At 38.9% G+C, this 26939-nt stretch overlaps 1 protein-coding gene across 1 annotated transcript; it reads left to right on the forward strand.

Annotated features, from left to right (window-relative positions):
- Positions 1–4: 4 nt before the first annotated feature.
- CNOT9 (CCR4-NOT transcription complex subunit 9) lies at positions 5–26418 on the forward strand. The gene is made up of 8 exons (XM_007187916.2): positions 5–197; positions 9378–9557; positions 11415–11530; positions 13437–13546; positions 18267–18376; positions 23820–23918; positions 24133–24224; positions 25639–26418. The coding sequence occupies exons 1-8, from the start codon at positions 174–176 to the stop codon at positions 25805–25807; spliced, it is 900 nt and encodes a 299-aa protein (XP_007187978.1). The 5' UTR covers positions 5–173; the 3' UTR covers positions 25808–26418.
- The last annotated feature ends 521 nt before the right edge of the window (positions 26419–26939 follow it).

Here is a 26939-nt window from a genome sequence, read left to right on the forward strand (position 1 = left end):
GGTTGTGTGGGCGGGGTCAGGGGTGAAAGGTCAGAGGGGCTGCGAAGGGGCGGAGCGAGCCGGAGGCGGATGGCGGCTGCGGCGGCTCATCTGCTTCGGCGGTAGAGGCGCTGAAGCTGGGACGCGAGTCGGGCGTGTCCGGCGGTGGGAGGAGAGCGGCGGCCGCTCCCAACATGCACAGTCTGGCGACGGCTGCGGTAAGTAACTGGGCTGCCCAGCCTGGGCCCAGAACGCCACCTCAGCCTGGCGTTTCGGCCTTCTCTCCCAGCTCCCTGTGTCGGGCCGGGAGTCCTGTTCCTCCTGCCCTCAACCCACGAGGCCCCGGCCCCCCTCCTCGCCGCGCTTGGCTGTGGCGGAGCCGGCCCCCACTTTCCTCGCCAGCCAGCTCCCGCGGCCTCTGACGCCGCGTAGCGCGTTCTTTTCTGGCCCCGGGGCCTGGTCCCGCGGCTGGAGCGCCTCTCTCGCGGCCCGGACGGGCCATTCATTGATTCATTTCGCTGACCAACAGTTTCAGGGCGCCAGTTGCGTGCTTGGCGTTGGCGGGGGCGAGGGGACTTCCGCAGTCCGCCTGACACTGCCCGTGCTCTCGGAACTCCCTGCCTAGGCATATCGCGGCGGGGAGGAAATGGCTTCTAGCTCAAACCACTTGCTTTACAGATGCAAAATCCGAGACCCAGAGAAGCGAATAGCTATTATGTCCAACTGACGGTTCTCTGCGCTTAAAACCTTTTTTCACACATCTCATTTTACTAGCGTGATCCTTTACCAAGAAAAACAGATAGTGTAAATTAACCTATGTGAAGTAACCCTGTGGTCTCCCATTGCATTGAGAGAAAATCCAAACTCTTTGCCTTGGCCTACAAGGCCCTCCCTGAACGTTATGTTCCTTACCCAGATTTTCAGCCTCTTATGTCACTTGCTCCGCAGGCTCCAGCTACACTGGCCGCCGTTCCATCTCTTCTACTTAACGCTTTTCCACTCCAGGTTGCATCTCTTACACACACACACACACACACACACCCCCATCCATGTGGGTGTCCGGCTCCTTTTCCCTCAGGTCTCTGTCTTAATCTCCCGAGAGTTGCCGTCCCTGACCGCCCTATTTAAAGTAGCTCTGTAACCCCCCAACTTTTCTCTGTTAGAGTACCCTTCAAAGAATTGATCCCAACTTGTAATTTTTGTATTCATTTACTTGTTTGTTATTTGTCCCCCTTTTGAGGTCAGGGACAGGGATCATGTGGGTCCTGTTTATATGGTTACTCCAGTGCCAGGTCAGTTCCTGGCACCAAGTAAGGGCTCAAATATTTTGCTGAATGACGCGGTATAGATGAGGGAGGTGACTACTGAGAGCAAGTAGCCGTAATGGGCAGACAGGATCTTGTGATTTGAGCATATTCTTCTGAATGCCCATCCAGCTTTTTCAGTTTCACCAAGGTGAAGTGACTTAAAGAGAAAGTAATATACTAAAGTTGCATTACCAGGCAAAATAACATAAATCCTAAATAGAAGACAAAAGTTGTCTCAACTTTAAATTTAAAGTCAGAAAGTGATCTGAGTGTGACTAGGCTACAGACAGCATTGTCATTTCCAGGGCCAGTGGCATCTCTGCCTCCTGGCACCATGTTTCTAAAGTGTTTGTAACCTTTCACAGAGAGAGGTACCTTTTATATATCTCTTAACTAGGTGACTGCAATTTCCCCAGGTTTTTTGTTTCTTCCAGATTTTACATGTAATATGGGAAGAAGCTAGTCAGAAAATGAGGTTGTTGCTGGTAAGAGGGGGGCAGGTTAAACAAAGGATTCTGCTAAGTTTGGCTCGTCCATCTCTCAAAATCTGGTTGTCTTCTCTAGGCTTTGATACCAAGCTGCTCTTTCCCCTGTGCCTCCCCAGACTCTACCTATTCAATTCCTTTTCTTTTTAGTTGCTTCCTAATACATCTTTTGAACAGCCATTAGAGCTGTGGTTCATTACTTAAAATACTCAGTACGTGTTTCTTCAAGTAAATTTACAGTGCCTTACCTTTATTTAGAAATTGAGCTTTTGATACTTTTTCACCTGTTATGCTGTTTGGACTACACAAAAGCTCTGACAAGTTCATTTGTACCACTCATTCACTGGAATATTTGGTTAGTGAATCTGAAGCAAAAAAAAAGTTGAGCCACCTCTTTCCCAACCCTTAATGCCTTCCATTAGGCTAAACTGCCTGTGTTATTCTGATCTGGGTAAAGGGACACTAATAGTATATATCCCTCACTAAAAACTGAGGAGTTAATAATACATGCAGCAGTGCCTGCAATAATCTAAACCGCTTGAGAAGATGCTTACTTTTTGTCTAATGATGAAAATTTGTGTGTATCTTTATTTCTTTTTTTGAATAACAAGTAAATCACTTCAGCTAGGGAGACAGTACTATCAAAGGAGAATGTGATCACATACAAATGCAGGATGTTATTCACTAGATGGAGGAATTGAGATCATTTGGGATGTGTCTTAAATTTTGACTCTTTCCTTTAGTATTTTATTATGCCAGCAATTTGTAGTATACTGGACTCTTCTCATTCTTTGCAGAATACATCCTAACATCTTCATTATTGCCATTGCAGAATATAATTTCTTTCTGACATCTACTAAATAGAAACAGAAATACCCCACAGGATTGTATTAAATAAGAATAAGAAAGTGCTCAGGGGTTGGCTAGGTTCATTCCTTGGTTAAAAGACTTGCTCCCACACTTCAGCCTTGGGACTCTAATTCCTGCCTCAGCAAAGTAACAGATCACCTGTTGTGGACCTTGAAGACTGCTTCAGCTTAATAGAACCACAGATCTTCACATACCATGGGTCTTTTGTGATGAATGTTATGCTAGTGATCTAAAACAGCAAACGTAAACCTTTAGGAGATGCATTGGGTACGCTTTGTTTTTTGGTTTTTTTCCCCACTAATTTCCAGTGGCAATTCTGACATCCTTAAACCCTTGCTTTTTCCTCACTTTCCACGTAACCAGCAGCTGCATTAGTCATTTTATATCTCTTTGTTGAAGCAGTGCTAGACCCCTCCTCTTTGGCAAGTAGAAAGAACATGATGCACTCTGAAGACTCTAATTCAGACAACTGTCTCCTGTTGAAGATTTAAGCAAATTAACCAACTTTTCTTTGTTTATTCACTTCCATTTTTAAAAAGTTATTTTGAAGAACATTCTGGCCCTTATTTTATAAAGATATGAGGATAGTTAAGCTAATTTAGTATTTCCCTTTGGCACTATTAAGAAAGTGTGTTTTCTTGTTATATCATCATTATGTAGACACCCAAAGCCACGTGTTGAGTCATCTCCAGGCTTCAGAAATAATCTCTATTTCAGTCTAATTCCATTTTTTATTCACTATCACATATTCATCGATAAGAAAACCAACAGCTGTTTTGATCCTCGAACATGAAATTTTATTGATAGATTTGGCCATTTTCTGTTTAAGAGAGCCATCAACAACAATTTTTTAGTTGACTCAAGAGGGGGAATCATATTTCTTTCCCATTTATGGGTAAATGTGGATCCTTTCTAAGTTCTAAATATCTTCTTTTCACATTCTGTTAAGATTTTTCGGAAGCGGAAGACCAACTATCAGTACCCTGTGTTAGTGACACTTGGAGTTAACCATTGGTGACTCACTTTGATAAATGTCTTATTAAGCTTCACTGAAAGAAAAAAGTTACTTGAAATACATTTTCCACATATAAACCAATAAACAGGAAAGAGGGGACTGAGTCCCTCCTAGTTGATAGTACATTTTTTAACACATCTGTTAAAAGGAAAGGACCACTGACTCTAAGCAGATTATAGCTAAAAGTATATAGTTACATGTAATTGATCTTGTTTTTGATGTTGACAGTGTTGAGGGTGATAACTAATAGTCCATATCAGACTTCTCATAAATGACTTTGCCTCTGGGTATGTTAATTGAACCCACTATTTATTCAAATCCAACTGTAACAGAATATCAAACTTAAACTTCTGTATTGGGTTCTTAAATAATTTCTTCAACTTGGAGGAATATTTGTGATTTCAATCCTGTAGACCAAGTAGGACTCACTGATTCTATAGAGAAGTAGACTAGAGTTTAAATGTAAATCTGCCATATACTTGTTCGTGTGAACTTTAGTATATTAAACCTCCCTGAACCTGTTTCCTCTTAGAATTTTGAGAATAATTTGAGGTAATCCACAGTGACTGGCACATAGTATGTTCAATAAACATTGCCTCCTATTAAAAGTTCCTAGAAAAATCAAACCTAGTCTATAGTGGAGGGCTGAGTGTGGGGTTTTCTGAAAGGAATATAGAGAATTTGGGGGGGATAATGGAATGTCCAGTAATGTATCTTGATTGTGGTGGTGGTTACTTGGGTATATACGTTTCTCAAAATTCATTGAAATGTACACTTAAATGGGTGCACTTAAAAGTTTTATTGTATGCAAATTGTACCTTAATAAAATTGATTTTTTTGTAGCCAGTTAGATTAGTCTCTCACTTGTAACTAAAGAAAGAAATTTTTGAGATTTTAGAGCTGAGACTTTGATAATTAATTTAGTTCCCTCATATAACCAATGATAAAATGGAGGCTTAGAAAAGTAAATGATTTATTCTAGGTCACACAATTGTAAAAATGGCAAAACTGTTTTGAAGCCACTTCTAGCTCCCAATCCAGTGTGCATTCCAGTTAGGTACTTGTGTAGTTGCTTGCAAATCAAGGTCTTTCCTATTATTTTTATTTTTATTTATTTTTAATTCTTATTTGGCCACACTACACGTGGCTTGCAGGATTTTAGTTTCCTGATCCCTGGATCAAACCCGGGCCCCCTGCAGTGGAAGGTCAGAGTCCTAAACACTGGACCACCAGGGAATTCCCAAGGTCTTTCTTATTCTTAAACTTGATAAACATGTTCTTAATTCTAGGTCTGTAAAAGGGGTACAGGCGGGATCTATGAATTCCCTGAAATTATGTGTAAATTTTAGGTAAAAATAAATTATGTGCAAAACAATTTTCAATTGTGTATTTTTCTAAGGAAAAGATCCAGAGATTTCAATTCAAGAAATGCTAACCTCTGCTCTTGTGGTAGTATCCTGCCATTATTGTTAATATGTTTAAGTTAGGTAGTCTCCAAAAGGGAAGTCAGATAAATTAGCTTCTCTGCCACTGGACGGTGTGTGCTAGTAGATTGTATCAGCCACAGCCTCAGAAAATATTAGTAAATTATAAATTAAAGAATTGTAGCAATTGAACTAGGAATCTTTAGAGGTAATCTTTAAATAGAGAATTGGAGGAGGAGGAAGTCTGCCCACCGTTTACTCATAGTTCCATCAGTTGTAAAAGGAGGATGATAACCACGGTGCTGTGATCATTCAATGAAACCATGTTTTTTAAAAGTACAATACAGGGACTTCCCTGGTGGCGCAGTGGTTAAGAATCCGCCTGCCAATGCAGAGAACACAGGTTTGATCCCTGGTCTGGGAAGATCCCACATGCCGCGGAGCAACTAAGCCCCTGCGCCACAAATACTGACCCTGTGCTCTGGAGCCTAGCCCGCGTGCCACAACTACTGAAGCCCTCGCACCTAGAGCCCGTGCTCCGCAACCAGAGAAGCCACCACAATGAGAAGCCTGCGCACCGCAACAAAGAATAGCCCCAGCTCACCGCAACTAGAGAAAGCCTGTGTACAGCAACGAACACCAAACACAGCCAATAAATAAATTAATTTTTTAAAATAAATAAATAAAAGTACAATACAGTTCCCTCTCTTTCCTCATCTACCCCACCCCCTCTTTTACTTCCCACTCCCTTTTAGGAAGGCATCAATGTTCAGATTCTAACATTTTGTGACAGGTGTGCCTAAATGATCTTTGGGATTCAGAAGGAGAGTCAGATGCATTTGGGGTTTTTGTTACCATCAAGATCTAGTAAGATGCTGGAGTTGTGCTTTGGGGCTTTATTCAGGGATTAAGTCCAAAGTATTTTATCAATCGTCTGGTAAGTTAATGTTAATGTAGAATTAGAGTTAATGTAGAAATCAGTGCATAATTCAAAATGTAAAAATACGGGAATTCCCTGGCGGTCCAGTGGTTAGGACTTGGCGCTTTCACTGCCAGGTCCCGGGTTCCAAGATCCTTCAAGGCAAGCAGCACGGCCAAAAAATAAAAATAAAAATAAAGAGTAAAAATACTTCCTTTTTATTCTCCAAAATAACTAAATTTCCTTGTGTGTTATAAAATTACTTGTTGATGTAGGTAGGGAAGGGATGTGTGTGTGTGTGTGTGTGTGTGTGTGTGTGTGTGTGTGTGTTGGTGGTTATCACTAGCTAAATTATGCCCATCTGAGCCATGATTTGACATAGGGAACTATGTCAAACTATTTCACCGACTTTTCCCATTAAAATGATGGTTATTAAGTACCTCATAATCTCAATAAGTAGAGAATTTCTCCTAGTATCAATGATATTGTTCAGGGGTGCTGATTGTTTTTCAGATTCTGCTGAACTAACAGCAGTTAACATTTTAATTTTTGTCTGAGATTTTTATGTATTTCCTATCTCTTTTGTCTAGGTCACAGTAAATAGTTTTTTGGAAAGTTGTGTTTAGATCAGACCTAATCTTTCAGGCAAGTGAGAAGCAGCATTAGCGAGGCAGTTAAGAGGATGGACTCTGCTGCCAGACCGCCTGAATGCAAATCCTGGGCTTTGCCACTTAACTTTTAAATAACTTCTCAGTTTTCTCATCTATGAAATGAGGGTGGTAATGACGAGTATTTATTTAAGACAGTGCCTAACAGAGTAAGCACTATGTATGTGAGCTCTCACTTTTATTTTAAGAAATAATTGTATTCATCCAATAACAAATAGGTATTCAGTGGGTTTAAACTAACTACTCCTATTAAATTTGGGGCAAAATTCACCAGGGGTGATGAAAAGGAGGGTCCCTACCTCAGATATTTCCTGGTACCAAACTGCCCTAACTGCCTTCTCGTTGTTAGAGTGGCTGCAGAACTCATCTCTAAGCTTATACCTGAGGGCCACATCACCACCCACCTGACGTCCCTAGCTCTCTTAGAACTAAAGTCCAATGGAGGCTGCAGTTCCCACAAGCAGCTTCAGAAGTTGGAGTATTACTGGCAGCAGGAGGTCATGGCCTTAGGGACCCAAGTAGGCACCAGATATTGACCCTCCAGAGCGCCAGCACCACTCCAGGGGCACGATCTCCTCTGCTGTAGTCAAACCAGCTCTGGAAACGGAATATGTGGAGATAGGATCTGGTGTTCAGAAGCCACAATATGCTGACTGGTGTCTACCAATGCAGCCTGGCGTTGTTCACCTAGGGTACCCCAGGACAGGATAGGGTGCAGGGTGCTGGGTACAAGTAACACATTGGCTCTAGAGAGGGTGATGGAGTTTACTGATGGTGGTGTCTGGATGACAGGCCTCTAGGAATGAGTAATGACTAATCAGGATAGATACTATATTGCTGGAGCATTGTCTGTGGGGCCCTCTTTAGGATTGTGGGTCATCCAAGAGACTGTGGGCAGGAAACCCAAAGCTAAAATTTTAGCCCTTGTTTTTACTGAGCTTTTAAGGTGATGTAATACTCTAAATATAAACGTATCCTGTCTTCTGGTGGGAATTACATTTCCAAAAATAATTTTTAAAGTCAAGGGCCTATCTGTGGCAACATAGAAAAGTCAAGTGCTTGGACCATACTGTTTTTGCTGTTGGGAGCGGAGGGCAGGAAAACTACCCTATTCCTTCTACATCATTTAGGAGCCTATGTTTTCTTGAGGAGCATCACTGATGGGAATTACAAAACAGCTTTTAGCAGATTACTCTGAGGCACTTAAAGAGGACTTAAGTTACGTGGTATTTTAGTCCGTTTAGCAGAACACCTTGTGGTTCATTCTAGCAAGCAAGAGAAATGATAAACGTTAAACTAAAAGCTTCTAATCAAGCTTCCATTTATAGAAGGCGATTGTTCAGCTCGAGTAAATGTGACTACTCCTCATAGTCCATCTTAGACTTCATTCTGTTCTTCAGCAAAGACAGCTGTCCTTTTTGTTCCTCATTTTTATATCTGTGCCGTGGGTAGGGCATGATTCTATCACACTAAGGTGTAGTGGGAACATGTGCATAGTGTGAGAAGCTGGTGTAATATGGTTCAAGAAAGATTGGAATATGCAACTTTATACTTGGGTGAATTGAGCAAGTTAATTCCTCTGAGCATTAGTAGTTTCATCTGCAAGTGTAGATCCCTTTTTTCTGTCTACCTACCCTATAATTCCTCGTGCTTTTGGGGGAAATTAAGTGAGAAAATATTGGTCTAGGGATGGAAATCACCATGAATTTGTTAGGACTTTAGAGCCAGAAATAGCAATGGTAATCATTTTTCTAGTCTCCTATCTTATCTTCCAGATAAGAATAGTTAAGGGACTTAACCAAGGTAACAAGCCTATTTGACAAATGTGCAGAATTATAGAAGTGCTCAAATTTTTTGGAATATTGAGATTCTTTAGCACAATAATGAAAGCATGTTCTGTTTATATAGTCCCTACATGAGTAAGGAGTGAATGAATCTCCAAGGGGTGGAGGTACAATATGTATAAGAATCATTAGAGGGGGGAACTTTTCCAAATTACATAGATTTTCTGCTTCATGGTGGGGGATGCTGGAATTACTGGGGAAGGAAGAGCAATGGGGGGAGGCTTTTTTCTTTCAAAAACCATCATAGGCACATGGTTGAAAAAAAGAGTTTAAACTACATGCAGAAGATTTTATTGTATACAATGACAAGTAGGTCTCCCATATACATTCCAACCTTAGAGGTAACTACTGTTAACAGTTTCTTATGTGTCCTTCTAGAAATGTTGTATATCAATATATAAGAATATATGTGTGTGTTAATGGAAGTGTATATGCTGTTCTGCACTCTTTTTGGGGTTTTTTTTGTTTCTTATTTAGTATCAGCACAGTATAGAGCTAACTCTTTTTTAAGGGGCTATGTAGTATTCCATATAAAAATGTACCCCTGTATATTTAACCAGTTCCTTATTGATAGATGTTGATAGACCAAGTTTTCTGCTTTTAAAATAGTGCAACGGTAAACATTCTGGTATGTCTTCAGTACAGCCCAAATAGACCTGTAGGATAAATTTCTAAACATGGAATTATTAAAGAGTGTGTGCCTTTTAGATTTTGATAGATTGAATTCATTTACGTCAAGTATATGTATTTAGAAAAGCTCCCCTGGTATTTACAAAAAATATATTCCTTCCAAAGGCTACTGCAGAGTAAGATGTGATTTGACTCTAATGAAACTCACATGTTTACTTTCTTGTTTTCACTTGAAGCCTGTGCCTACTGCACTGGCCCAGGTGGATAGAGAAAAGATCTATCAATGGATCAATGAGCTGTCCAGTCCTGAGACAAGGGAAAATGCTTTGCTGGAGTTAAGTAAAAAGCGAGAATCTGTTCCTGACCTTGCACCCATGCTGTGGCATTCATTTGGTACTATTGCAGCACTTTTACAGGTGGGTATGTATCCACGAGTTGCATGTCATTCCTGTTTATCACACTTGTATCTGTCTGCCTTTGGCCAAATGATTATGAAAACTTTGGTAGGATGGTTTTTTTCTTTTTCTTTTTATTATTTTTTTAAACTTTATTTATTATTTTTTAATATAAATTTATTTATTCGTTTGTTTTTGGCTGCGTTGGGTCTTCATTGCTGCACAGGGGCTTTCTCTAGTTGTGAGCAGAGGCTACTCTTCATTGAAGTGCACAGGCTTCTCATTGCGGTGGCTTCTCTTGTTGCAGAGCACGGGCTCTAGGCGTGCGGGCTTCAGTAGTTGTGGCATGCAGGCTCAGTAGTTGTGGCCCACGGACCGTAGAGCACAGGCTCAGTAGTTGTGGCGCACGGGCTTAGTTGCTCTGCGGCATGTGGGGTCTTACTGGACCAGGGATCGAACCCGTGTCCCCTGCACTGGGCAGGCGGATTCTTAACCACTGCGGCATCAGGGAAGTCCTAAACTTTATTTTTTTAATTAGTTTATTTATTTATTTTGGCTGCACTGGGTCTTCGTTGCAGCGCGTGGGCTCTTTGTTGCGGCGTGCGGGCTCTAGAGTATGTGGGTTCAGTAGCCGCAGTGCGCGGGCTTAGTTGCGGTATGTGGGATCTTAGTTCCCCGACCAGGGATCGTACCCGGGCCCCCTGCATTGGGAGCACGGAGCCTTAACCAGTGGACCACCAGGGAAGTCCCAGAATGTTTTTTTTTTTTTAATGTTAGCATTTGTAAGAATCTGTTTTAGAAAAGTCTAAGGTACTTGTTAAAATGCAGATTCTTGGATCTTACCCAAGAGATTTGATTTATTTAGTCTAAGATGAAAAATCTGTATTTTTAACAGGCAGCTCCCCCACACCCAGGTGATTCCAATGTACGTGGTGTAAGAACTACACTTTGAGAAACACAACTTTAGGAGTACTACAAAATAATATTTACTACATGGTGGGGGGGATGGAAAGGAAGGTATAAGAACTGAAAGGTATATTCTGGGGAAAGAAAATGTTAAGATAAAGGTATAACAGCTGTAGGATTAAAGGTGGGTGTTCTTGTACATTGAAGAATAAATAACTGAAATTTGGTTCTGACCAGAACGGTCATTTGTGGGGAATAAATTGATATGGTATAGTCCTAAGAACCAAGATAGAATGATCATCCTTTAAAGTATTGTCCATAATTCCCAATAATTAGATTAATTTTTTTTAATCTGTTAAGTAAGTTCATATTCTGTCCCTGCAACATGTACCCAAGAAACTAATCTTTCTTATAGGAACATTTTCTGTGTAAAAGTTTTACAGTTAACCTAAATGGAATTGTGTTCAGCAAATCATCGCCTTTTGACAGAGAATACATATATTCCCTGCTGTTTGTACATATCCCCACACATATACCCATGTTCTTATCTCCCCCTTTTTGCAGTTGCTACCTGACCAAATAGAAACTTCTTTGTGAGTCACTGTGGTTGATTTACTAACACTTTCTGGCTAGCTGTCTCATCACTAAACTAAAAGTAGGGTGTTGACAAAAGGGAGGGATTATAAATATGAGTCCCTCAAGTGAAAGCCTCAACAGGTGATGCAGGATATAGGAGGAAGTGTGGTTGACCACAGTTGCCTCCATAGAGATCTTCCTAGAGATATATGTAGAAATGTCTCAGATAGTCTCAGTCAGGTATATTTATGATGAAAAGATAGGAGTATTGTTTATTTCTTCCCCCTCTTTGATGGTTCGGTTCTTATAGGATACGTGGAATTAAAGTTGTTTGCTTTCATAGCATGGGAATTAAAGTTATTCCTTGTTCATCTGGTGCTGATTTCCATTTTTTAGGAAATTGTAAATATTTATCCATCTATCAACCCACCCACCTTGACAGCACACCAATCTAACAGAGTTTGCAACGCTCTGGCATTATTGCAATGTGTAGCATCACACCCAGAAACCAGGTAAATACTTTGGATGAGTGTGTGGGTAGAGGTTTGTATTGAATGTGGTCCTAACTTCTGAATGATGAGAGGAGGGTCATGCAGTAGGGTGTACGTGTGTGGGTGTGGATCTTCGGGACTCTTCTTTTACTTTTTTTTTCCTCAAGAATTTCTGGTCTCTAATTCACCAGATTTTAGCGTAGTAACAATATGGTATTGTTTAACATGTTCTTTTATAATTAATTTTTTGCCTGTTCAAATTATGGTAAAATATAAAAAATGTAAAATTTATCATTTGAACCATTTTAAAGTATCCAGTTCAGTAGTATTAAATACATTCATAATGTGCCATCATCACCACCATCCATTTCCATAATTCTATTCATCCTGTAAAACTGAAACTCTATACCCATTAAACAATAACTCCCCATTCCCCTGCCCACCAGCCCCTGGCCACTACCATTCTACTTTCCATCTATGATTTTGACTATTCTGAGTACCTCATTATAAATGGAATCTTACAGTATTTGTCTTTTTGTGATTGGCTTATTTCACTCGCCATAATGTCCTCAAGGTTCATCTATATTATAGCATATGTCAGAATTTCCTTCCTTTTTAAGTCTGAATAGTATTCCATTGTCTCATTTACTTTTTACCCATTGGTAGCAAGGAACTTCAAAGGAGTGGTGGTCACCTCTCAGGAAAGGTCAGGCATACAGCTGCTTCTCTCTCCTGAATCCATGGTAGGCGTCACTGTGCCACGCGTGAGGCACAGTGCATGGCATTTAGTAGGAGTTCAGTTTGTAGTTGAACTCAGCACTTTTTTCTCACATAGTAAGCCAGATTTGGCTTCAGAATCTTTTTTAACACAGGATTTTAGGCAACCTCTGTAATAAATGAGAATTGGCATTCAAATTGAGACACTTTTGCCTTCCTGCTGTATCTGACAAATTAAGAAAGGGGAGATTCTGTTCAAGAATCTGCTTTGGGACTTTTATGGCCTTAAAGCACTTAATAGTCATTTTGTTAAAGCCTTTCCTCTCTTTGTCAAGTTTTCCTTATAAAATCTGAGTGCTAGGTTGGCACTGACCTTTCGGAACTTTAGAAACATTGCTAAGAAAATTACTTTTAAGTACTTTCTTAAAAATTTTGGGTGTTGGCTCTCCTGTAAGGTATAATTATAAATTATATAGAGTAATAGACTGATTCCATATTAGTTGCTGAACATATTAGCTGCAGATTAAAATGTTTTTAGGATACTTAGTGTATCTGAAAGCTCTAACCAAAAAAGAGTATTTAAGCATAACAGATAAACCTTGATAGTGGCTGCTTTATTTTGTTGTCTTGGTTTATAAGATTTTGTCAGCTCCTACCTGTGAATATCACTGTTCACTCATACACTAGGTGAGGGAGGGCATCTAGGAGAATCTCTTGGGCCCTTAAGTGCATTTTATGACCTATTTTTTAAAACTTGCAGTTGGATATTTTATCAGTTTTTAAAGTACTTGGTACTGATTACAGGGAAAATTGTGTGTTCTCTTAACCATTGGTCTAGGCTAGGATTTTTCAGCCTTGACACTATTGACATTTTGGGCTGGATTAAGTCTTTGCGGTGGGAGGAGGGGGATAAGAGGGGACTGTCCTGTGCATTGTAGGATGTTTAGCAGCATCCTGGCCTCTGCCCAGTGAATGTCAATCCCTTCAGTATGACAACCAAAAATATATCCAGACATTGCCCCTGGTTGGGGGGGGGGCCAAATCACCCCAACTGAGAACCACTGGTCTAGACTAATGACCAGTAACAGTCTTTCCTAGAGATTCCTTGGTCAAGCAGTGTTATAAGCCTTACAGAATTAACCACCTGGGAATGTTCAGAATCCTTAGAAATTAACTCTGGGCTCTGAATATGATTATTTTTTTCTTTCAGGTCAGCATTTCTTGCAGCACACATCCCACTTTTTTTGTACCCCTTTTTGCACACTGTCAGCAAAACACGTCCCTTTGAGTATCTTCGGCTAACCAGTCTTGGAGTTATTGGTAAGTTATTAGGATTGTTTTGCAAGGCTGGACTCATCATCATTCATAATAGTGGTCTTAACTTGGGTGTTTTGTCTGGTCTTTTATAGCTTTTGTTCACCAGTTATTCATTTTTGTCTTCAGGGTTGAGTCTAATAAATTAGTTTTTACTAATAAATGAATATCAGAACATTATTGCTCTTTCCAAGTACCATTCTGAGTATTGTTAATAAGGCTATAAGACCCAACATTTGGGATTAAATTCAGTGTATGTATGTAGAAATGTTTAATAATTGTAGGGAAAGTAAAGAACAAGAGTGTTAACAAAAAAAGATTATTATTACAGGAATAAGAATTTGAGTTTGTTTCTTGGTTTGATTTTCCATCTTTCTCACTTCTAAGCTGTTCTCCCATAATTCCAGGGATTTACCTTCTGTTTTACCTCGTTGAATTTTTGCATGCTCAAATTAATGTTTCCATGTACATTTATTATGGGAGATGTGTCTAAAACGCTTTTTACTCAAGAAAATAATATATCAGCTATTTCAGATCTTAGACTCCTAGGTAGTAAAATCTTTAGATTTGTAAAATGTGAATACATTCAAGAAGATTTCTTTCCTAAATTGCCCTTCCTTTTTTCTGTGTCTTTTTCTCATAGTTTTTGCTCAACATACTAACCAAATATAAGAACATCAGTTATACGAACTTTGTTTCGTTTGGTTATTATTTTTATGTTGAAGCTGTGTTCACATCCTTATGTTTATAAACCATGAATCAGGAAGTATAATTTAAAAGTTTGGTATTTCTGAGAAACATTTTATTCTACTTTTAAGGAGTAACTGTTATCTCATACTCCAAATGAATGTTACTGTTTTTTACATCTTCTCCCAAGTGGTACTCTAATTAGAAACATTTTTCCCAATATATTCTTTCCAGCTTGTAAGATATAAAAACATCTCGTGTAGGATTTCAAACATCAACATGATTCCAGCCAAAAGAAAACACTTGTATTCACTCTTCTAGTTCAAATCATCCTACTTCTGCTATTTTTTTTACTACTGTGGTTGGATGATACATTTATGTGTTAGGGTAAATGTTGACAGTGGTGGGGGGTGGAAACAGTACTTGGACGGTATTAAGCCAGTTGTCTACCCTTGCATATATTTTTAGAAACTCAGTTTCTCCCAAGTCATTGAGAGAACAAGCAGAAGGTGAATGTTTGGGCCTAGACTTTTTTCCTGCAGTTCAAGGGTTATCAGACAAGTTTGAATATAAATGAAGTGATACATAACATAGATTAGAAAATATTTGAAACTGAGTAAAAGTAAAAATACAACATATCAAAATTTGTAGGATGCAGCTTAAAGCAGGGCTTAGAGGGAAATTTGTAGCATTAAATGCTTATACTAGAAAAAAAGAGATGTCTTCAATCAGTGAGCTAAGCTTTTCTTTAAGAAACTAGAAAAAGGAGCAAATTAAACCAGAGCAAAAGGAAGGAAATAATAAAGACTAGATATCAATGAAAATGTGAAAAGAAAATCAATACATAAAATCAGTGAAACCAAAAGCAGGGTTTTTTTGTTTTGTTTTGTTTTGAGATGTAATTGACATATAACATTGTATTTGTTTTTGGTATACAACATGATTTGGTGTATGTATATATTGCAAAATGATCAGTACAGTAAGTTTAGTTAACATCCATCATCACACATAGACAACATTGTTTTTCCTTGTGATGAGAACTTTTTACGATCTCTAACTTTTTAAGATTTCTCTTAGAAGTTTTCAAACATACAATACTGTATTGTTACTGTGGTCACCATGCTGTACATTATACCCCTGGGACTTATTTATCTTATAACTGGAAGTTTATACCTTTTAACCACCTTCACCCATTTCATCCACCCCAGTTTTTTTTTTCACCCCAATTTTTTGAAAAAAATTCAAAAAAATTAATAAACCTCTATCCAGACTGAGAAAAAAAAAAGAGAAGACACAAGTTACAAACATCATAAATGAAAGGGGGTGTATTGTAAAAGACTCTACAGACAATTAAAAGGATAATAAGGTAATACTGCTAATAACTCTTTGTCCATAAATTTGACAACCTAGGTGAAATGCACAAATTCTTTGAAAAATACGGTCTGGCAGAGTGCACTCAAAAAAAAAAAAAAAGATAAGCTGAATAGTTTTTGTAGTTAAAAACCTTCCAACATAGAAAACTCTAGGCCCAGATGGTTTCAACTGCTTAATTCTACCAAAAACTTAAAGAAGAAATAATACAAATTCTGTTAAAAATTTTCCATAACATGGAGAGGAGGCTTCTCAACTCTTGGTGAGGGCAGCATTACTCTGATAATAAAAACAGAAAAAGAAGTAAGAAGACTATAGGCCAGTATCCCTCATGAACACAGATGGAGAAATTCTCAGCAAAATGGTCACAAATCAAATCCAACAACATGTAAAAAGGATCATAATGACCGTGTGGGTTTTATCCCATGAAGTCATTCTGGTTCAGCTTTCAAAAATCAGCCATTATGATTGACCGTATCCACAGACTAAAGATGAAAAATCATGTGATCTTTTCTGTAGTTTAGAAAAACAGCCTTTGACAGAATTCAGTATCCATTCGTGATAAAAACTCCAGCAAAGTAGGAATAGAGGGGAACTTTCTCAACCTGATAAAGTATAAAAACAAAAACAAAACCCTACAGTTAAGATCATAGTTAATGTGAAAAACTGAATGTTGTCCCCCTAAGATTGAAAACAAGGCAAGGATGTTCATTCTCACCAGTCTTATTCATTCTCATCCCGATATCCTTACTGGTGCAATAAGGCAAGAGAAAAAAAATAAAGGACATACAAATTAGAAAGGAAAAAATAAAATATTGGCTACATTTTATAACTATAAATGGAGTATAATCTTTAAAAATAGTGAATCACTATATTGTATACCTGTAACTTGTACAGTATTGTACAGAAACTATACTTCAATAAAAAATTTTTTTAAAAAAAGAAAAAAACTGTATCACACACAACATGATTAACTGCATTGAAAAGTCTTGAAGAATCTACAGAAAAAAGCTACTAGAACTAGTGAATTTAACAAGGTTGTAGGATATAGAGTTAGTATACAAAAATCAATTACATTTTTGTGTGCTTGGACTAAACAGAAATTGAAATTTCACCAAAACATGTGAAAAACTTGGGTGTAAGTCTTACAAAATATGTGCAAAGTCTATAGCTAAAAACTGTAAAACAAGGACAAAAGAAATCAAAACCTAAATAAATGCAGATACACCATATTCATCAATTGGTTTATTGTTAAGATGTCGTTCTCCCCCAGATGATATATAGATTTAGAGCAATTCTAACAAAATCCTAGTAGGATTTTTTTTATAGAAATTGACAAGGTGATCCTAAAATTTTATCTGGAAAGACAAATGAACTAGAATATGCATTTTTTAAAAAGAAGGATAAAGTTGGAAGACATATACTACCTGATTTCCAGACCTACTGGAAAACTACAGAGTCAAGACAGTGTGGTATTGGAGAAAAGATAGACTTGTAGAGCAGAATGGAGAGTACAGAGATAGACCCACACAATTATGGTCAATTGGATTTTTGACAAAGCTGCAAAGAGAATTTAGTGAAGAAAGGATAGTCTTTTTCAATAAATCGTGCTGGAACAATTGGATATCCATATGTAAAGCAATGAACCATGATCTATACCTTGTACTCTATACAAAATTAACAAAATGGATTTTAGACCTACATGTAAAAAATCTAAGTGAGATAATAATCTGACATCTGCAGCAGGCCATGTTAGTAAATTATGGTATGTGCTGTTTAGAGATGTAACATTTGTAGATTGTCAGTTCTGGTTAAAGTAAATGATATTACTCTCTCCTGAAGTGATTGACTTTAGTTATTACAGGTCCAGTTAACTAAAGCCTTTCATATAAAAGCTAGTGATGCGTTGGGCAGCTCAGGGAACAGTCATTTGTTTAATGGGACTCCGCCTCCCTATATGCAGAATGGAGAGGCTATCAGTGAACTGTGTCTGTCACCCGGTCAGTGCTGTAAGTTTAGAAACCAACAGAGTAATAGAATTGGGATGAATTTTAGAAATCATTGGTCCAATTCTTATTTTATAAAGAAACAGAGGCTTGCAAGGGGAAGGTAACTTTGTCAAACTTAGGTAAACTAGTTGTGGAACCAGAATTGGAATCCAGGTGTGTGTGTTTCTTGTTTAGGTATGCCCTACAGTGTTTGTGCTCTTCGGGAAAAGAGGGGCAATTAAATAACCAGGAAGTAATGTTTGTTTATGCCTATTGTGAAGTAGGATTCAGACTGACATCGTTTCTTTGCTACCTGGGAATGTGCTTTAATACTGATGTAGAATTCTTTTCTCTTACCTAAGATATATGGAGAAGAGATGGTGTTATTATTGTATGAATGCCTACCAAGAGTGATAGAAAAATTATTTAGATAGCTAAACTGATGCTAACTATATGATAGACCAAACTTGGTACCTGATCTTTTAGTGTTGACTGATAACAGTCAACCTGTGCTTTTCTTCCTTTTTTTTTTTTGTTTTTTAAACAAGGGTATGAATCTGATTCTCTGACATATAAACCACAGTTTGTGTTGTATGTTAAGTTCCACAACTAGCTGGAGGAACAATTTTAGTTGGAAACCCTGACTCTGAAATAATTTTGTTTGTCCATATTTTCTTTAGGGGCCCTGGTGAAAACAGATGAGCAGGAAGTAATCAACTTTTTACTGACAACAGAAATTATCCCTTTGTGTTTGCGCATTATGGAATCTGGAAGTGAACTTTCTAAAACGGTGTGTGTTTTTATCTTAATTAGATTCTATATTGTTGACTCTTGGGCTACTTCTTCATGGTTATCATTTTCTGCCTCCCTTCAGGTTTTTTGAAACTTTCATGAATGTTTTTTCTCTTTTAAATAAAAATTGTTATATAATGATGATTTTAAAACCCAGACCCGTCAGAAGAATATCATGTTAAAACACTAAATTTCTCCCTTTCATCTGAACCCACTTCTCACTACACAGGTGTATTATTCCAGACATTTTTTTATGCATAATCAAGTGTATATGTACTTGAGCTTCTGCCAACTTTGCACTTTAACCATGGATGATAATGTGACTGGTATAAATTCTTACCTCTGTTTTCCCTCTCAGAACTCCATTGCCATAGCCCTGTTGTCTTCTGGTATTGAATGTTGTAGTGAAATCTTGGGTTAGCCTAATATTTTCCTTTCATTGGTGAACTTGCTTTTTCTGTGTGGTATCTATTAGCTTCTTTTATAATTTTTAAGTTCATTTGATAATTTTTTTTTTCTTTTGGCTGCGCTGGGTCTTCGTTGCTGTGTGCAGCCTTTCTCTAGTTGTGGCGAGTAGGGGCTATTCCTCGTTGCAGTGTGTGGGCTTCTCCTTGTGGTGGCTTCTCTTGTTGTGGAGCACGGGCTCTAGGTGTGCGGGCTTCAGTAGTTGTGGCACGTGAGCTCAGTAGTTGTGGCTCACGGGCTCTAGAGCACAGGCTTAGTAGTTGTGGCGCACGGGTTTAGTTGCCCTGCAACATGTGGGATCTTCCCAGACCAGGAATTGAACCTATGTCCCCTGCGTTGGCAGGCGGATTCTTAACGACTGGACCACCAGGGAAGTCCATCATTTGATAATCTTATATCAGATTTTTTTTCTGGAAGAGCGTACTCTTTGTGTCTCTTTTTTGGTTAATTTTATAGTTTTCCCTTTATTTGTTTTGGCCTCTTGCTTCAGCAACATCAGTTATGCTGTATTGTCTATTTTTCAAATATATATTTTTTCCCTCTACTTTCTATCTTTAATTTCATATCGTGATTTTTCTCAAGGCTACTTTTCCATGTTGCTGACTATTTTTAGCAATATCTTAACCTCTGCTTCCAAAGTATGTCTAGTCACATTGACTGGACTTGTCACTCTAATTTTTAATTCGGTAAATACTTATTGCTGAGTTGGATGTAAGCAGATGTAATGATTTAAATTTTTTTTGTTTTGAATACACAATACAAATAAAGTAAAAATTCAAATGCTACTACAAATGGGTATACAAACAAATGTAAGTCTCCTACCTTAGCCTCAGTTCTTCTCCCCAGTGGTAACCAGTATTACTATTTTCTTGTACAATCCTTCCAGAAATATTCTGTGTATACATGTAGCAGTTTAATTTTGTATTAAGTTTTTTCCTCTAGTCTCTGCCTCTCATTTCTCATGTCCTTTCAGCTCTTCTTTGAATTTTTTATGTTCTTTGAATTTTTTAAAATGTTTTTTAAAGTCCACATTCTCTTCAATTTCCTTGAAAATGCAGATAAGTATTACTTGTTACCCCTGTGTAGGGTTATGTCTCTATAAAAGTTTCCCTGTGGGCATCTTTTTATCCAAGATTTCCATTTGTTTAAAAATAATGGATGGAAAGAGATGTTATGAGCTGAAGTTGGCAGCTTTTAAGTCAAGTATTTTACCTCTGAATACTTTTCCACCCAGCCTGCCATCTAGGGTGTGTGTGTTAGGGAGGATTTAAACCTCTGTCCTCAATTTTCTACTAACACACAAAGAATAAGTGACATGTGATCTATGTTCATGCTTTTGTTTCTTTCTTTTGTTTAAAATAGATTTATTTATTTATTTATTTATTTCTGGCTGCATTGAGTCTTCGTTGCTGTGCGCGGGCTTTCTCTAGTTGCAGTGAGCAGGGGCTACCCTTTGTTGCAGTGCATGGGCTTCTCATTGCAGTGGCTTCTCTTGTTGTGGAGCACGGGCTCTAGGTGCGCAGGCTTCAGTAGCTGTGGCGTGCAGGCTTCAGTAGTTGTGGCTCATGGGCTCTAGAGCGCAGGCTCAGTAGTTGTGGCTCCCGGGCTTAGTTGCTCCGCGGCATGTGGGATCTTCCCGGACCAGGGCTCGAACCCGTGTCCCCTGCATTGGCAGGTGGATTCTTAACCACTGCATCACCAGGGAAGTCCCTATTCATGCTTTTCTTCTCTAATTTCTTCCTTAATTTTATTCCTTTTGTTAATTTCCGTGGCTTTCCGGGACCGGATTGGAATGGTTACAACTGTATTCTGTCATTTTTTATTCATAGTTGCCTGTGTATAGGTTTTTTTCAAGTTGGCTTCTTATGGCTGGGACAGAAAAAGATTCATTTCTTCTTTAGTGACATTTCTTCCAGGAGCCCCCATCCTAATGATCTCTCCCCTATTTACATTCCTTGCCCATTACTAGAATTAATTCATCCTTGATGTGTAGATGTTCCCATTGACCTTTATGCTTCAACTAGAATACTTCTCCTATCCTACGTTTTATGGTTTGTAGTCACTTCCTGGCAAGTCTTTCTTCTTTTGCTCCATGCAAGCAGACACCTCGTTGTGTTCACTTTTTATGTACAATGCTTAGTCAAACGCCTTGCCATAGTAGGCACCCAGTAAAGCAGAGGTTCTCAGTCAGAGCTGTGTGGCATGATCACCTGTGAAGTGTTTTTGTTTCTTTGGTTTGTTGTTGGTTTTTTTTTGGGGGGGGGGGTGTTGGGTCTTAGTTGCGGCACACAGGATCTTTCATTGCAGCGAGCGGGCTTCTCTCTAGTTGTGGCACGTGGGCTCAGTAGTGGCGGCACCTGGGGTTAGTTGCCCCGCGGCATGTGGGATCTTAGTTCCCCGACCAGGGATCGAACCCACATCCCCTGCATTAGAAGGTGGATTCTTAACCACTGGACTACCAGAGAAGTCCCTGTGAAGTGTTTTAAAAACATGGGATATGTCCAGGTCCCATATCTGACCTACTGAACCATTCTGCAGGGTGATAAAGTATGGACATTTGTGTTTTTTAAAAAATCCCCCTGGGTGAGTGTATAGTATAAGTTATTTTGGAAAGCTGTTATTTTGGAAAGCTGTTTGGCAGTATCCACTATAAACATAAACCTACCCTATCACCCAAGAATATATACCCAAGAAAAATGAGCTCTTGGGAATTCCCTGGCGGGCCAGTGGTTAGGACTCCACGCTTTCACTGCCAAGGGCCCCGGTTCGATCTCTGGGCAGAGAACTAAGATCCCACAAGCCACACAGCACGGCAAAAAAAAAAAGCTCTCATGGGCATCAAAACATATATAGGAGTATTTATAGCATTTTTACTCATGAAGGATAAATTGTAGTATAGTTACAAAATAAACTACACAATAGTTAAGAAGCATGAACTGCTGATACATGCAATGTGGCTGATGTTATGTCAAGTGAAAGAAGCCAGATATATATGAGTTCATACCATATGACTCATATATGTATGTGAAATTCAAGAACGGGCAAGAACAGTCAGGATAAATCGGAATAGTGATTACCTCTCAGGGAAGGATATTGACTGGGAAAAGGCACAAGGGAATCTTCTGGGGTGCTGGAAATGTTCTGTATTTTATTTTATTTTGAATTTTTATTTTATTTCATTTTTATTGAAATATAGTTGATTTACAATGTTGTGTTAGTTTCGGGTGTACCACAAAGTGATTTTTTTTTCTTTCTTTTTTTACATTCTCTTCCATTATAGGTTATTACAAGATATTGAGTGTAGTTCCCTGTGCTATACAGTTGGTCCTTGTTGGTTAACTATTTTATATATAATATTGTGTATGTGTTAATCCCAACCTCCTAATGTTCTGTATTTTAATCTGGTTGTGGTTCACAGATGTGTAGGAGGTAAAAATTAATCAAGATACACTTAAGATTAGTGCACTTTACACATTTTACTGTGTATATGTTGTATTAGTTTTTTATTGCTGCTATAACAGATTGCCACAGGCTTGGTGGCTTAAAGCACCACAGATTTATTCTCTTACAGTTCTGGAAGCCAGCAACCGTAAATCAGTTTAACCAAGCTAAAGTCAGGGTGCCAGTAAGGGCAGCATTCCATCTGGAAGCTCTAGGAGAGAGTCCCTTTCCTTGACTTTTCCAGCTTTTAGAATTGCATTTCTTGGCTCACTGCCCCCTCTTCCATCTTCAAAGCCAGCAGTGTAGCATGTTCAGATCTCTCTCTGCTTCTGTCACATCACCTTCTCCTCTATTGTCAAATCTCCCTCCACTTTCCTCTTATAAGGACACTTGTGATGATTATATTTAGGGCCCACCTGGATAATCCAAGATGATTAAACTTCCCCTAAGATTCTTAACTTAATCACATCTGTAAAGTCCCTTTTGCCATATAAAGTAGCATCCCCAGGGTTTGGTGATTAGGACCTAGATATCTTTGGGGGCCATTATTTAGCCAACCACAATGTTATACCCCAGTAAAATAGTAAAATAAAACAAACAATTCCCACAGTTGATTCTGAGGAGCAGCTGAGGAAGAGAATTATTATAATAATCATTTGACTTGAATTAAACTAGTATTTTTTTAATCCCATCTATGTAAGAGTTAATGAGCTTAAAGTGAGAATATTCTTTATTACTGTTGGAACAATTTTCGAAGGGAGGCTTAAAAATCTTATTTTCTTTAAGATCTTTTAAGAATAAGAAAAGCTTTACCAGGAGCTGTGTCAGTGGAGGATTACTGGACTGAATGTCAATATTATGACATAGTATGAGTGTGTTTCATGTTTAGTAATTGCAATCATTGTTGCTTTTGTTGTGGTCATCCATGTACAATGCTTGGTGTCAGTCTATTTATCTCTTGTAAAAATAAAGTGCAGTGTGTGTGTGTGGAAAAAAAAAAAAAGAAAGAAAAGCTTTACCTAACTCATTCGGAGGAGATGAGGCATAGCTGAATTGCTAAAATCATCTTGGCCCATGGAAAAGGGAAGAGGCTCTGTGTTTAACTAGGTTTGGATCTCAACTCTGTGAGTTAGTAGGTTTGTCACTTGGGACGTTAACCTGGCAAGTTATTGATTAACAGTTATACCTGGCACATAGTAGGTGTTCAGTAACTGAGACAGTCTGTTTTTAAGACTCTGATAATTACCTACCTTTTATGTAAAATGAGAATAACAATGGTACCTACCTCATAGGTTTGTTGTGAAAATAAGATACGGCATGTTATGGCTTAAGGAAAAATTCCAGCACATAGTAAATGTTCAATATGGTAATATTTATTAATTTTTTTGTGCTATGCATGTCTCGTCAAGTAAGTTATATAGAATGCAAGGGTATTTGCTTAGTTTTCTGCTTATGGTTATTCCTGGGAGAAGAGTAGACAGTTGGAAGACAAGTCTGAGCAACGTTTTGGACTCCTTAATTTTGTTTTACTCCAGGTTGCCACATTTATCCTCCAGAAGATCCTCTTAGATGACACTGGTTTGGCTTATATATGTCAGACATATGAGCGTTTCTCCCATGTTGCCATGATCTTGGTGAGTTCTTTCATTTGCCTTCTTTGTAACTGCTTCTGATCACACAGCTTAGTCGCTTTGCAGTCGACACTGAGCTGCTTCAGTCTCCCAACTAGAAATAACAACTGTAAATCTTGTATAACAGTTCTTGCAATATCTGATCGCTGATATCAACTAGGATTATTTTGTGTTTTGTGTGTTTTTTTCCTATCCCACCTCGTTTTGGGGGAAACAGGGTAAGATGGTCCTGCAGCTATCCAAAGAGCCTTCCGCCCGTTTGTTGAAGCATGTAGTAAGATGTTACCTTCGACTCTCAGATAATCCCAGGTAAACATTTATAGGATTTATAGGACTTAAATACTCTGGTGAGTATTTCAGGGGAAATACTCTGGTGAGCAGTTGCCCCATCTCATGGCATAGCTCCTATGTCTTTAGGACAGGGAAAGGGTAAAACTATATTTAGCTTGTCTGAGACAGACCTTGATTAATTCCTTTTAAAATCTGAAGTGCTGAATTTAAAAATCCATCAGAGTTTTATCTCCCCACTGGAACTCCGTACCCAACTCTAAAATTCCGGAGAGTTCAGACAGTGAATCTTATGATACATTACTCCTGTGGTTTGAGCTTTCTGTTGCTACTCCAGGTGGTCAGAAAGAAAAGTATACTTTCAAAGGTCTCTTAAGAAAGGAACAGGCCAAGAGGGCTCTTGAATTTTATTTCCAGTTCTCTTCCTGTAAAGTCCTTGAGCTAATTATTTTATCTCCCTATGTTCATAATCTTTCTGCCAGAAATCATACATTGTAGATACAATGCATTTTAGAAATATTTGACCTTTTGCTTTGTAAATCCATAATTCATGCTGAAAGCCACTTGCTCAGATTCTGCTAAACCACATAATGGGTTGATTTCTGTGTTCTTAGGAATGAGGATAACTTGATTTAATGTGAACTCAGCCTCCTGCCACTGAGGTTATTTAAGCCCTAACTATTTCTTTGACCATTTCTTTAGTGGTTCCTCTTTTCACCAAAGTTTGAAAATATGTTTATTTAAAACTCTCCTTGTACAAAGAAACTAGGCTGAGTACAAAAGCTATAACTTTTTTTAAAAAACAGCCTTATAAATAGTTAACATTTACCTTTTTGAGTTTTCAGATTCGACTTTTACTGGTCATATTTTAAAGTAAATGAAACATTTAAAAGTTCATCTGATAATAATGTTACCATAGTTTTGTTTTTACTGCTCATCTCTTATTAAGGGTTTTAACTATAAAACTGAAGCTGTTTTTGGAAAGACACAAATTTATATCAGTTTAAAGTTCATTAATTTATCATACTATGAGTCAGGTCATATCCCCTGTTAATGTACTGATTTTGGAATATTTCGTTTACTATCATCCATATATTTCCAACGTGAGTATTATGACAGTGTTTACTGTAATAAATCAGAAAGCAGTTTGAATTGAAGTAAATTATTGCACCATTTTATTCCATTTGCTTTGTCACAAAATTCTACATTGGGGCATCGTTCTGAAAATGTTTGCAGACAACAGATCCTGGAGCAATCTGAGCCTATGCCTAACATAAGCTTTAAAGAATTTTAATGGCTTCTTAAAGTACCTTGACAGAACCATAGATTCCCAGGATTCTATGTATTTATATCTAAGAAAAGGGCTCTTCCCTGTCCCCCAGATGTGGGTTTATTTGTTTGGTCTCCCTGGTCGGTTTGTTTGTTTCTGATGTAGGGCACGTGAAGCACTCAGGCAGTGCCTCCCTGACCAGCTGAAGGACACGACCTTCGCCCAGGTGCTAAAAGATGACACCACCACTAAACGCTGGCTTGCACAACTCGTGAAGAACCTGCAAGAGGGCCAGGTCACCGATCCCCGGGGTATCCCCCTGCCCCCTCAGTGATCCTCCCCCGTCCCCTCCCACTACTCCCCCAAGTTGGGGAAGGGAGGGGAAACCTGCGAGGAATACAGCTCAGGTTTTATTGCTGACTGGGAATAGACGACCTCAATGCTGAACTGCACTGGAGAAAAGGGGCACGGTACCCCTGCTGAGGTGTATGAGCTGCCATCAGGCTGCCTTGAGGACCTGGGCTCCCTCTGCTACTCCCAGGAAACGGGCTCCTGACACAGTGTTCTGCCACCACAGCCAAGGAGGGTGTCAACACCAGCAAATGCTGTATTTGCAGCATGCCCAAGATGACCGTGCTCCCTCACCTCTACCCAGCCACTGGCAGGGAGGGGAGACAGTGGTGACAGCAGCAGCACTCTAGGCATGGTGAACGCCTGGGACCAAGCCATGTGGCGTTTTCTTATTTTGCCTTCCCGGAAGACTCAAGATGTGTCTCTTCATCCTCTCTCTCAGTATTTGTTTACTTTGGTTTTTTGTTTTTAATCTCAGAGAGAGGTGTATTTAGTGGACACAAGCTGTAATATTCAGCAAAACTTTGTCAGTTGGTACTGTTTACAAGTCTGTTAGCTGCGTAAGCTCAATAAAAAGTTGGTCTGGGCATTACATCCCCTCTAGCAGGCCAATAGCTGCATGAGTGGTTGGGAGGAATGGGAGGCAGGGGAAGGATATAAAGCCAAAGGACAGCAGGAACCCACCGCCTGTTTCCCTTCCCTTTCCCATTCTTTTACCCCTAGTTCTGGATGCCATAAGGACCTTAACTTTGCTTTTGGCTTTAGCTGCTAGCGTTTCCAAATCTCCGTGCTTTTCCCTTCTTCACTTCCCTCCTATTAAACTTAAAACAGACGTCTTAATTCATCAGGCTGTCCTGGAAGGGTATTGTATTGGGGGAGGAGAGGAGATGGTGGACGTCACCTTCAATTCAAGTCCTCAAAGATATTTTCTAGATGACTTTTAAAAGGAAGGTGTCTGTGCTTAAGATGATAGGCTACTTGATCCTATTCTTTGCCCTAGTGTGAATCTACAGTTCCATCTGTCTTCATGATTGTACTTGAAGCAGTATTAGCTGAATGAGTTAATTTTATTCAGATTTAAGATAGAGGGCTGGACTCTGCTTGCTCACTTATTC

Source organism: Balaenoptera acutorostrata, chromosome 8 (genome assembly GCF_949987535.1).
Source record: "Balaenoptera acutorostrata chromosome 8, mBalAcu1.1, whole genome shotgun sequence".
Classification (NCBI taxonomy): Eukaryota; Metazoa; Chordata; class Mammalia; order Artiodactyla; family Balaenopteridae; genus Balaenoptera; species Balaenoptera acutorostrata.